This window comes from Martes martes (assembly GCF_963455335.1).
Source record: "Martes martes genome assembly, chromosome: 2".
Classification (NCBI taxonomy): Eukaryota; Metazoa; Chordata; class Mammalia; order Carnivora; family Mustelidae; genus Martes; species Martes martes.
The window spans coordinates 28,319,708-28,332,748 of NC_137889.1; the positions used below are offsets into that span (position 1 = coordinate 28,319,708).

Here is a 13,041-nt window from a genome sequence, read left to right on the forward strand (position 1 = left end):
TCTCGGCCGGCTCCCCCCGCGGTCGGGCGTCCTGCGCCGGCTAACAGGTCCCCGATTGCTGAAGCGTCACCTCTCACTCCCCAGTAAATCTCCGCAGCCCACTCGGACTGCAGCCGGTTTTCCGTCCGGCCTCCCATTGCAGCAATCAGGGCGGCCGAGAGGGAGGAGGCGCGCCGGGAAGGCAAGACCGAGGAGGACAAACTCGCGGGCCGGGCTCCGGAATCGGCATGGGGAAAGGAAGTGCGGGGCGAGTTCGCACCACAGGTAAACAGGCTGGCGAGGCGCAGGGCGCTGCCGCCGCCGCGGCCACCCAGCGATTTCCAGGCACGCAACTCCGCCTCCAGGGCTCTCTCCCTCGCGCTCTCGCCCAGCCGCTCGCTCGCAGCCTCAGCAGCCGCCGCAGCATCACTTCACACAAAGGACTGTTACCCGCTGAGCAGCTCCTCCACCTCCACGTCCTCCTCCTGTGACAGCAGCCCCGACAGCAGGGCTCGGGCGCGGCGGCGGCGGCGCGGGGAGGACCTGTCACTCCCAGCAACCGAAGCGGTGGCAGCGGCTTTTTTTTTCCTTTAATATTTTGCTTTAATTTTTCCCCCTTATACCTCTTCGCCTTTCTGTGGTTCCACCCACCTCTTCCCTCCCTCCTCCTCCTCTTCTTCCTCCTCCCATAAACAACTCTCCCACACCCCCCCAATAAATAAATAAAAGGAGGAGGGTAGGGGGGAGGAGTGGTGGTGTAGGGGGGAGGAGGAGAGGAAAAGGGAGGCAGCGCGAGAGAGCGAGGCAGAGTCCGAACCGACAGCCAGGAGCCCGCACGCACCTCGCACCATGAGATGGCGACGCTCCCCGCGCCGCTCCGGGAGTGCCGGCCCCCGGGCCCCGCGCCCCGGCCCCGCCGCCCGCTCGCTGCCGCCGCTGCTGCTGCCGCCGCTGCTGCTGCTGTGGACCGCGGCCCTGGCGCCGGGGGCGGCCGCCGGCGACAAAACGGCTCCCGCGGGGGCCTCGGTGTGCTACTCGTCCCCGCCCAGCGTGGGCTCGGTGCAGGAGCTGGCTCAGCGCGCCGCGGTGGTGATCGAGGGAAAGGTGCACCCGCCGCGGCGGCAGCAGGGGGCACTCGACAGGAAGGCGACGGCGGGCGAGGCAGGGGCGTGGGGAGGCGAGCGCGAGCCGCTAGCCGCCGGCCCGGGAGTGCTGGGGCCGCCCGCCCCGGACCCGCTGCCCACCGCCAACGGGACCGTGCCCTCCTGGCCCAGCGCCCCGGCGCCCAGCGCGGGCGAGCCCGGAGACGAGGCGCCCTATCTGGTGAAGGTGCACCAGGTGTGGGCGGTGAAAGCCGGCGGCTTGAAGAAGGACTCGCTGCTCACCGTGCGCCTGGGGGCTTGGGGCCACCCCGCTTTCCCCTCCTGCGGGCGGCTCAAGGAGGACAGCAGGTACATCTTCTTCATGGAGCCCGATGCCAACAGCAGCAGCCGCGCGCCGGCCGCCTTCCGAGCCTCTTTCCCCCCTCTCGAGACGGGCCGGAACCTCAAGAAGGAGGTCAGCCGGGTGCTGTGCAAGCGGTGCGGTAAGTTCCTCGCCCCTCGGGGCGCGCTCCGGCCGGGCGGGGAGGTCGCGGGCCCGGTGCCGCGGGCTCCGGGGGCCCGACGGCTGCAGAGCAGACGCGGGCTGCGGAGTTGAGTTTTCGGGCTTGTGGACTCGAAGCGATTCTCAGAGAAGGTTTCGCGGATTGGATTCCACCGGCAGCGCCTTCTCCAGTTACCTGTTTCCTAGGCTTTGCCATTGGTGAGAGCCCAAGTTTGGTCCTCGGTTGGGGCGGCCTGAAACTTTTTCATCCCTTGGGGTTTCTTTCACCGAGTAGGATGGAGATGGGCCGGCTGCTTTCTTGGGAGTGCATCGTTGAACTTGGTTTTGCTTGGGAGGCGCTGACTATGCGTGGGCCGCCGTGTGGGGGCTTTTCCCTTGAAGGAGGAAGGGCGAGTCCGACAGGATTTTCACGCCTTTCCTTCCCTTGGAGTCCTGAGTGTGGAGATGGTCAGGGGTCTGGGTCTGCGGGAGGCCTCGCGAGGAAAGGACGCGGCGCTGAGATTCCTCTAGAAATGTGACGGAGTTTTTGGCCAACTCCGTGTCCAACAGATAGGTGCCCTCTGTACCTCGTGAATACGTACATGGGAGAAGTATGAAGTTGGGGCATTCATTTTTGGTGAAGTCATCTCGAGAATTTTTGTTTTCCAGTATTTTGGTTTGGAGTATGTTTTGGCGTGTCCGTGAATCAGAGCAGATGAACGTAGTTATGGAGCTTCAGGTGTAGGCCCTGAAGTCGGATTTGGGAAGCTAGACCTTTCCCCATTGTACCCGTGGAAAGTATTCTTCTCAGGTCTCCTTAATGTGATCAGGTCTGAGAAATTAGCTGATTACATTTCTGAGGTAGCAGTGCATTTATGGCATTCATAAAATAATTTCTAGGTTCGAACTGTCTCTGTAATTTCCTGATTACCATACAATCACTAAAACATAGCAGGGTATCTTCACAAACCATAAATTAACATGATTACACATCACAAATTCTAACATGCACTGTAGCTTTTCCCTGTGTCTTTGTGTATCTGTCTTCTAGATGGTTGGGTTAATTGAATTTTTACAAAACTCAGCACCAGGCCATGCTCCGTCTGCCTGTGATGCAAAGTGTGTCAGTTCTCTTAAATTCGAATCTGATAGCCAGTTATTGAAATTTCTGGTTGGCATGTGCGGTGCTTGTATTCTGCAGTTAATTGATACCTAATGATTTGGTTTTAATGACAAGAAAGAGCATTGCTCATCCACCATTTCCCTATTTTAACAATGTACTTTGTGCGCCAGACCTGTTCAGATTGCACCACTCTGTGGACAGAAGCTGTTCTCAGACAGTGGTGCTGATGAGGGCTGAGTGACGTTGGGATTCCCCGGGTCTGGCTGATAGATGTCACTGTAAAACATGGGAAACGCTCTGCTGGGAGCTGTCTTATTAGGGAACACAAAAGCTCAACACCATTGTACTGCAGCATATGTTACTCTGTTCTAGGTCCTGAAACAAAACCTTTGAAGCCATACCATTGTCCAATTTCCCCCATGCTCTATTATATGTAATTCAGAAAGGATTTTGCATTTACTCCAAATCATGAGTTGTGAATCATGTACTATACATGGTGGTAATTGATACAAAAGGGAGAGTAGTTGGCAATGACTCCTAGGTTTGGGGGGGGTGTTACTGGATTAGCAGTGGAGTTTTGTGTTTTGACCAGAAATAAATGTCAGACTTCAGGGATAAAGTTCTTATAGGCATCCAGAGGATGTTTGGAAATGGAATATTCATGTTGTGGGGAGAAATACTATTCTGTTTTTGTGCTTCTAAGGGGAAAAACTTCAGGAGGATAGTTTTGCCCTTTTGTTTGCAAAAAGAAATACATAGAAAACTGGCATGCTAAGCAAAGCAGGTTTTTTTTTTTTTTCTTCCAATGAACTGGAATTCTCCCTGCATATAATTGAGTAGATTAAGAAATCATGAAGTTACTGCTCCAGGTTTGTGTAATGTTGTGTATGTTTGGTGGTGTAAGTGTTTGTTACTTCAAGGTAGAATATTGAGTGAAACCTTAAAGGTGAGGACTGATGGAAATCTTGCTGAAAGTTTCTCTTGCATTTTTATGAACATAGTAGTTATTATACTATACTATAAAAGTATTATAAAAGTAAAGAGTAAGAGCTGTTTTGCTTGATATAATATAAACTCGGTAAACCCATTTTGGAATATTGGGTTTAAAAGTGTGCACGTGAGAATGTGAAAACTTGTGAAATCTCCCAGTTGTGTGGTTTCTGTTAACAATGTCATTCACAACCTCCCAGGCAAAGGAACATAAATTGGAGAAGATACAAGAGAGAACAGGGGCTGATTTGTCCTGGTTGAGCTGGCCCTGTGTGCTGCTGGTGAGATTTCAGGGAGCATGATGGAGGGGATCATTCTTATCTAACGACATGAAGCTGCCCTGGGGGCGTGACGGTTGCGTTCCTGCCTGAGCCATGATGCCAGGCTGGAGAGGGAATATAGCAAAGTCATTTTGCGATATCATACCCTGGGGAACAGTTTCCAGCTCTCATGCACTCAGCTGCAGTGTGTTGTTTCCTACAAGTTGCTTACTAGTGTAGAAACTACACATGCAACAGATTAGCTTTAGGGTTGAGCTAACAGAAGGCTTCCCTGAATTTCCCCCCCACCTTTTTTTTTTTTTTAAACCCCATCCAAGATAACCTCCGAGCAGTGTCTATATAAAAAGTTCTGTCCTGAAAAATGATCTTTTGAAACAAACTGTTTAGTGCATTTTAGAAGAAAACACAGAATTTCTTAGCTCGTTTGCTTTATATTTGAAGTTTGTATAAATTACATACACTTCTTGTAGTTATTTAAATGCTTCCTGGTCTTTGCTTTTTCTCTTGCTCACTGAACAAGCTAAGAAATATTTTTAGGTTTTATATTAATTGGAATGCAAACTAAATTGCTGTTCAATTAAATTTCTGTTATTCAAACAAATCATTGGTTGATGCAGTACGACTCTACTTTTCAAAGCATTGCAGTTATACTAGGCAGAAAATCCTTTCTAAAACGGAGTAAAAGTACTGGTCTTGAACAACCTCTATAATTGGGCCAGGCAAGATTTGTATATTGTCGTCTTTCAAGCCAAAGTAAATATTCGGTATATCCTGTAATACTGGAATGTATTGATAACGTAAGCATGTTTATCAAATATTTATGATAAATGGCATTTACTTTTTTTTAATATCCTCAATAACTATTTAATAAAGTGAGCTGACCTTATGGTGTTATGAAAATGACAAATGCTGCGGGGATTTTTCAGCCAGCACTGAAAAAAATAATTCTTAATAGAAGCTATATTAAGTAAGTAGCAATAGGAACAGATACAGCTTGGCTGCTTGTGTTTCATAAATACACATGTAAATTTAATTTCCCAAGTGTTTGTGACTACTCTCTTTAAACTGTATAAATCTTACTGTTAAAAATCTGTACTCAAAACACTCCTTTCTGTCGAGGAGAGAAACTGTATATGTACTTATTTCTATTTATGATAAAAAAGGAAGACCAAGATCGCTCATTTGGAAAAACAACTTCTTGAAATAAAAATGTTTTAAAAGGGGAATTTAAGTATCTGAAGTGGAATATTTTATAAGCACTAGAGGATAGTTCTCATTAGTTGTGGGAGATCTATAAATCCTCGGAATCTGGGGAGAGTTTTACCGTATGTCCTAATATATTAGGTAAGACGGGGAAGCTTAAACAGCACCGAGGGGCAAAACAATGAGCTGTCCTTCTGCTGGCCCGTGTATTTATAGCAAATGAGAGCAAAAGACGTGATTGGGCAGGTTGCTGCCCTCGTCAAATGTAATCTATTCATTGTTCAGAGAATCTCCTTTTCTTTGAAGCCCCTTTTCCTATTTTTTTCTTAATTATAAACATAATTTTTTAAAAACATATTTTTAAATATCAGTGACAATTTATGAATTGGCCCTATGTCCAAAGACCTTGAAACTCTCACCTGCCCTTAGTACTTCATAATACTTAGGTTCTTGGTTTGGTTCTTTTTGATATGCTTAAATAATCCGAAAAGCTTCTCTTTACAGATCAGTCTTACTGAAAGAGTATTTTGATTAGCCTTATAGAAATAAATGATAATAGTGAAAACAAAAAAACATGATGAAAAACAGTGGTAGGAATTCATTGACCATTACAGTCATTAAAAGTAAATCATGAAAAGTATATGATAAAAACTAAAGGTAAAAAATGAGGGTTCCTATGACTCATGCAATTTGTTGCCAAAAACAATAGCGTAACATGCGTTAGTCAAAGTTTTCATGAGGGAGTGAGAACTCCTTTTTATGTTTCTTATTTTTAAATATCAGAAATGACTTTTGTGGACAGTTTTCCATCCATTCCATTCCATGAGAATGTCCTAACTTTGTGCTCACTTCGGCAGCACCTATACTGAGAATGTTCTAACTTTGTGCATGCACATGTTACTCTCTGCTCTGATGTTAATAAAACTTAAAATTAAAGTAACATTATGAAAGATCATATGACCTAGCTTCCCCAAATATGGGTCACTTTGTAACATATAACAAGTGATGAGTGATACATTCTGCCATACTTTTAAATCCAAAGCTGAATGATTTGAGAATTTACAGAATGCAGACTTAAGGCTTACTGGCTTGAGGTAAATGCTAATTGAGAGGCTGTGTTTTCATATTGCTTAGTGCCGTGATGTGCTTGAGGCAAGCCTTTAAACAGGAGGCAACCCTAGCTCTCTGTCCCCAAATGATCCATACAGGTTGAAGTAGATAAAATAAGAGAAATTTTGGTGAAGTTGAAAGCTTAAAATGGGTTGACTCATCTCTGCTTGGCATAAATCCAATTTTTAGGGAAAAATTCCCCCCACTTTAGACTTGCCATCAAGGAATCCTAGCGAGAGATACAAACGTGGTAATTTACATTATTTATTTATTTTTTTTTTTAGTCCTTAAGAGAACCAGGATATTTTTCCCTATGGAAAACCGTTTCTGTGCAAATTATGTCCTAACCTTGGTTCACCCCATTAGGACCTAGTAAAATTTTTATCTTGTTTTTCATAATAACCAAAAAAACCCCAACCCAATAAAAAATAAATTTAGTTTACCCACAGCTTGGATGGTACATGGGAGACAGTCCTGCCAGTTCCTACCTGAGACTCCGTATGTATATTCCCTTCATCTCTGTCCTGTGTGAGGACGCTGCAAGGGAAGGCTTTAGGTAAACAGTGAGGCTCATGGTTGGGTCCTAGTCTGTGAGAAAGTGAAACATAGGATTGCTCTTCATCATTAAATGATTAGCCTTCTCTTGACACCTTGGAATTCGGCTGCCTGGGTCCAGATGTGTCAGAAAACCGATATCTTCGATCACAATACTGTGAATGTAGGTGGTCTTTCTGTATCTGATAGGCTCCTTTTCTATCTGAGGAAGACACAGACAGTAATCTGCATTGTATTTCAATTTCAGAAGTTTTTCTCCCAAAGCTCAAGGCTCTGGCTTTGGATATCTGCACAGAGTGTTGGGGACTGGAAGAAAACAGCTCAGAGTGGTGCATGATTCTGAAGCTGGTAGCCAGATTTAGGAGGTAGTGCTGGGCCAAGATAACCTGGAGGAGGGAATTGTTTCTTTGCCTTTTGCTCTGCTGTGCCAAAACATGTGAGCCGAACTGAGCCAGCACAAGGGGATATTCCTGATGATGGCACTACTGTAGTCTTGGTGGTGGGCACATCTGGGAGCTCAGAACATGGAAGGGGTGTGAGAAGAGAGGTGAGGCATTGTCTGCTTTGCTAAATTTGGAAAGCTCCAGCAGTAATACTGTCATCTCAAGCGTTTGTCTCCAGTCTGGGAATTACCACTGAGGCGAAGGAAGCTAAAAAATTGAGGGGCTAACTAAAGCGCTGTGGTTCTAACTACCCCTCACTGAGTTTGTATCTTTCCCCTTCTCTTTGATAAGCATATATTGTTTGGTTGTTATGTGTAGATGAAATACTTATTAAATCATTTTAAAAAAATGACAGAAGCACCCCCAGCTTACTGGATAGTAGCAATCATTGTTCCTTCTTTCAAATTTTGAAAGGGAAGAAAAAAAAAAAACAGCCCTTTCTGGTTCTTTTCTTCGGGTCTCTTACTTGGTGAGATGAGTATCTGTAGGAAGTAGCATATAGAGCCATATCCTGCCGGGACACTGTTTCTTCCACTCACCACCCAGAGCCTACTTCTGGATCTACTTTTGGGCTTCAGAAAAAGGTGGCTTAATTTCTCAAAACTGGTTTCTCCTCAATTATTTCTGGATAATATTTACTCAGTGTAGTCTCTGACTCCAGCTGGGGGAAAAAATGCCCTTGTTGTGAAGACCGACGAGCACAGAGGGATTTGGGAGTTCATGAATCCCTATTGCTGTCTGGAGCAGACCCACTCCCACATCACCCCACCTTATTTTGGGTACTAAATCTCAGTTCTCAGAGACCGTCTGTTCGTCCTTGATCTCCCCCCACAGGTGTTTAGCCACCTCAGCTATGTAAGGTCTGTTCTTGTAACTGAAGCTGAAAAGGCACTGCTTGTATCCCTAAGAAGTAATAAAGAGATTTTAGATGAGTTACTGCCCCCCCAACCCTATTTTTGACATCCCATCCTTTCTTGGCTAGACTGCAGGTGGGATGGCACATGTCCATTTGGGCTCTAATGAATAATGAGCTCCTTTTCCGTGACTGTCTCCGCCGGCCCTGGAGACACTCCGGGCCATGATGTGTTATCAGGAAAGCAGCAGATGCAGTGGCAGCATTTTCCTCCACTGCAGGGAGCATCCTGGCTGCACCTCTGTACAGAACATGGCAGCTATCTATGAGGAGAAGGATGGCCGTGTTTGCTTCAAATAGAATTTGTTGTTAGACTTTGCCCTTGGGAAGTGATCCTGGCAGTGAGGGCTCTTTGGTGACTGCCAGGATGGAGCTGTTTTGCTCAGAGCGGTGGTGCTCCTCCTTGTCCTGTCATCGTCACAGAAGGGCCACAGCTTTGAAAATTCCCAGGCTCTTTACCTCTTTGCAAGCCCGGACACCCCTGAGAAGCTGTCCCTCCCTTGCATTGGTTCCTGTCCACCAAGATTGCTTGCATCTTGTTTCCAGGAGTACCAGTAACTTTTCTTTCTTTGGAGCAGGAATTTATTAAAAATCCTAGACTTTTGGACTGTAGTCTAATTCTGGTGGTTTTTTTTTTTTTCTTTCCAATTATGGTAACAAAATTTACCATTTTAAACCTTTTTTTTTTAAAGTGTGCAGTTCAGTGGCATTAAGTATTCCTATAGTTGGGCAACTATCACCACCATCCATCTCTGTAACTTCACCTTCCTGAAATGAAACTCCAGAGCCATTAAATAACTCCCTCCTCCCTCCTCCTTGCAGGCCCTGGCAGCTACCATTCCAGTTTTTATCTCCATGAATTTGACTGTTCGAAGTGCCTTGTATAAGTGGAATCATACAGTTTTTGACTTTTTGTGACTGGCTTATTTTACTTGGCATTAATGTCTTTAAAGGTAGTCTGTGTTTTACTATGTGTCAGAATTTCCTTCCTTTTTAAGGCTGAATAATGTCCCATTGCATGTATATAGCACATTTTGTTCATCTGTTGGTAGACCTTGAGGTTGCTTCTACCTTTTGGTTACTGGGAATAAAGCTTCTATGATCACGAACATACAAATAGCTGTTCACAACCTTGTTTTCATTGCTTTTGAGTGTATACCAGAAGTGCAGTTGCTGGATCCCATGGTCATTCTATGTTTAATTTTTGGAGGAACCACCATGTTGTTTTCCACTGCAGTTGCACCATGTTCCATTTCAGGCAAGGCACAAAGGTTCCGGTTTCTCCATGTTCCCTAAGGTGTGTTGTTTTCTTTCGGTTTGATAACAGCCAACCTAATGGGGGTGAAGTGGTGGTGAACCGTTTTTATATTGTTTTCTGTTCAAAGTTAGTGCCTCCAATTACACTGTCACTAATAAGAAACAAAAGTGCTCAGAAAACTGAGGTGTTCATCTGTTCAACTCTTAATTTACCCAGCATTTAAGCTCCTGAATCTGAACCCACCAAATTAACAAAATTACCACAGATAATAGCTTAATAAAAACCAATAAAAGATTTAAAGAGTAGTCTTGGCCTTTGGTCACCATAAGAATATTATTTATCTTCATAATTCTCTCAACATCATCTAGAAAGACACCTTATCATATTTGGATCAGTATCAAAATCTTATAATTGATTTTATTTTTCATTAATGTCTACCTCCCCTTCATTTCCTTGCTCTATTCTGTCTACTGCTCAAAATTTCCTTCTATTAAACTATACTAGAGAATGAGTCCTTCTAAAATACTTTCATTAGGCCTTTCTCTGCTCAGAAACTTTCAGTGGACATATAGAGTCAACTACAGATTGGATAGCCCCAGTCTTCCTTACTCCAAACCACGCCTAACCTTCCTCAGTTTTACTGTATGAATGTTTGTATCCAGTCTAACTGCGCCGCGAGAAGGCCGTGCACTTTCCTACTCTGTTTCTACGTGGGCCGTTTCTTCTGCCTTGATCTGCCTCCTCGCTCGTTTCTGCCTGTGAAAATTCTGTCTCCTTCAAGGGACAGCTCAGATCCTGCTGCTTCTATGACAGTCCCATTAATGATCCTGTCGCAGCCTTTGAACACAGCACCTTTTTACTGCATGTTTGATACCTGGTGCCATTACAAAGTTCCCTTATGTTCTCTTTGTTTTTTTTGTTTTTTGTATTTTTTTTTAATTGATGTTTTAAAAAATTTTCTGTGTATTGTCTTGCCTCCCTCACTAGACCACAGTATTCTGGTGGGTAGCCTCTTGGGGGATGGGTTGGGGTAGGGGGGTGGTCCTCAACTTATTCACAAGTGCAAAGTGCCCAGCCCCAGAGTCAGGAGAACTGCTTTCCACTTCCAGCTTTGCAGTTTCCTACCTGTGTAGTTTGGGTAAGTAATTTTCCCTCTGGCTCCCTGTTCCCTAAGATGCAGAATGAGAGGGAAGAACTAAAACGTTCTTCATGGTTCATTCAAAGTGCATCTGGTCCTCATTCAGAAATGACCCAACATACAAACCATGTCTGCTACTGCTCCTAGAGCTTTTCTCTTCCTTTCTTACTTTTACATTGTTCTAAGGCTAATTATGGAAAAACAATTGTGAAACTTTTAGGCAGTCTGAAAGGGCAGGAGGAGAGCTTAATGAGAGGGAGCCTTCATGCAAGAGTGTCTCCTTGTGATCCCCCAGGACTTTCTGCCTCCACTGCCTTTTTGTGTCATTTTTGTTACATTGTCTAAAAGACTAGCTGTTAGTTGTATTCATGAGCCTGTTTTTTGTTTGTTTGTTTGTTTTCCAGAAGCAAATAACCATTGTCTCTTCAGGCTTGTCTTTGAAATTATAAAGTATGGTTAACACATAAATCCATGTTTTTAGAGCAAGTTCAGTCATTTGTTTCAGTAAATGAAGACGACTGATTTGAAGTATGTTTTATTGTGAATTTTAATTTATTTTAAAATGTAAATCTGGCACTGTTTTAGGTTCTAATAATGAACACCGTTGTGGGGATGGATGTGGCCAGTGCCAAGAGATGGGAAAGCTTGTTTTCAGCGGGATGGCAGCCCTTTTGGTGATGGTGGGGAGAGCATTCCCACCTTGCTGCAGGGTCGGGGGAAGAGACTTTGTTTCTCAGCTTATGATGCTTGTGGTTTGGGCAAGAAAATAATCTTTGTCCTTTTATGAGTAGAACAAGCAATGCAGAAACAAGTTGTCAAATGAGGAGTAATTTGATCTGACTTTTTAAATTACTGCAGGAAGAGGCTTTGGCAGTTGCCACAGGGGCCGGGCAGGGCAGCACTGAGCTACATCCAGTTTTTTTCCCCTCTTCAGTTTGTCCTCCCTGAACCCCTGGTGAATTCATATACTCCAGCAGACCCAATGCTGCTTATAAATTGTGGCTCCGAAATCCACATCTCTAGCCTATACCCAATTTTTTGGCTCCAGATCCATGGATCCATTTACTTACCTGATAACCTACCCAAATGTCCCTGTATATCTACATTCAACATATTAAATGGTGTCTCATCCTCTCCCCTGGCAATCCATGTGCAAATCTGTGTTCTAATTGTGAAGTTACTACCACTACTATTACAATCACTCTGTTACTATCAGTGACTTTCTGGATTAACAGCTTCTTCTGTGCCAGAGCCCCAGGTGCTGATCTGAATTCCTGTAACCACTCACCTTATGAGAGCATCATTGTCTTCTTAGTTCCTCCCAACCAGGAGCCTCTCTTTCTAGGACCTATCAGTTTGGGAGATTCTGGCTCCTTTAACAAGATCTCCTTTCTCCCTTCCACCCCCAACTTCATTGTCTCTGTAGTGACTCCCATTCTTACTCTAAGCAACAACCTCTTTGCTCATGGGTTCTTTCCTTCTTAAATTCCTTCTCTGTGCTGTTGGTAGAGTGATCTTTCTGATACAAAAAAGATCCTACTACATCCTTGCATAAGGCTCTTCGGTTGCCACCCAGATAAAATCCAGACTCCTGAGAATGGCATATAAGGCCTTCCAGCTTTTGTCCAAGTAGTCTTATCCTGTTCCTTCTTGTGCCTGGAACCCTGTGCCACAGTGATGGCCTTGCTGCACGTGCTCCATGTGGCTTTAGGTCTCTGTGCACGGATGAATGGTGTTCCCCTCTCCCAGAATGGACTGCTTCTCTGCCTACATTTTGCTGCCTTTGCTACCTGTCATTCTAGACCAGGTCCTTCAGTGGGAGAATGGTTAAACAAGGTATAATGACTTAGGGATATGTTCACAGTATATTGTCAAGTGGAAAAAGTATGTTATTTTACAATATGTGCATGTTTACTTTTTTGCATGTGTGCGTGTGTGTATGATTGCTTTTATCTGTTCTCTGTTTACCTCCTCTATCTGTCTCTTTATCTTGTGTGTCCGTCTAAAGAGAAATGAAAGCCTGCAAAGTTACATGACGGAAGGCTATGTAACAGCTGGGCATTGGACTTACTGATGGTTAGAATTTTCTTCATTTTGTTTTTCTATTTCTAAAGTTTTTAGAATCAACGTGTATTACTTTTAGCAAGGAAAAGCAATAAATGCTGTTCTTCATACTGATTTATAACAAGGACTGTGCCTTATTTAAGGATTTTTGCCCCTCGAGAACATTACCTTCCTCATAGTAGATGTATTTTTTAGGGTAGGCTGACTGCTGTAAGAAATGGTATCCCAAATATATAATGGTTCAGATGCAATAGTTTATATCTGCCCCATGTGTGGACATGGTACGAGATGTTCTAGTCTTTACTTTGCTCTGAGAAGAGACCTGTGCTACTACCTGGGACACGGCTGAACCTCCCTTGAGACCAAATTGGTTGAAACAGGCAGCGTTCCAGTTTGTGAT

At 44.5% G+C, this 13,041-nt stretch overlaps 1 protein-coding gene across 1 annotated transcript in view; it reads left to right on the forward strand.

Annotated features, from left to right (window-relative positions):
- Positions 1-828: 828 nt before the first annotated feature.
- NRG1 (neuregulin 1) overlaps positions 829-13,041 on the forward strand; it is a gene marked incomplete at both ends in the record, with an annotated part of 1,090,467 nt that continues 1,078,254 nt past the window's right edge. Inside the window, one exon of the mRNA XM_080796239.1 lies at positions 829-1,564. Coding sequence (XP_080652365.1) covers positions 829-1,564 — 736 coding nt within the window. The remainder of the gene's footprint in view (positions 1,565-13,041) is intronic.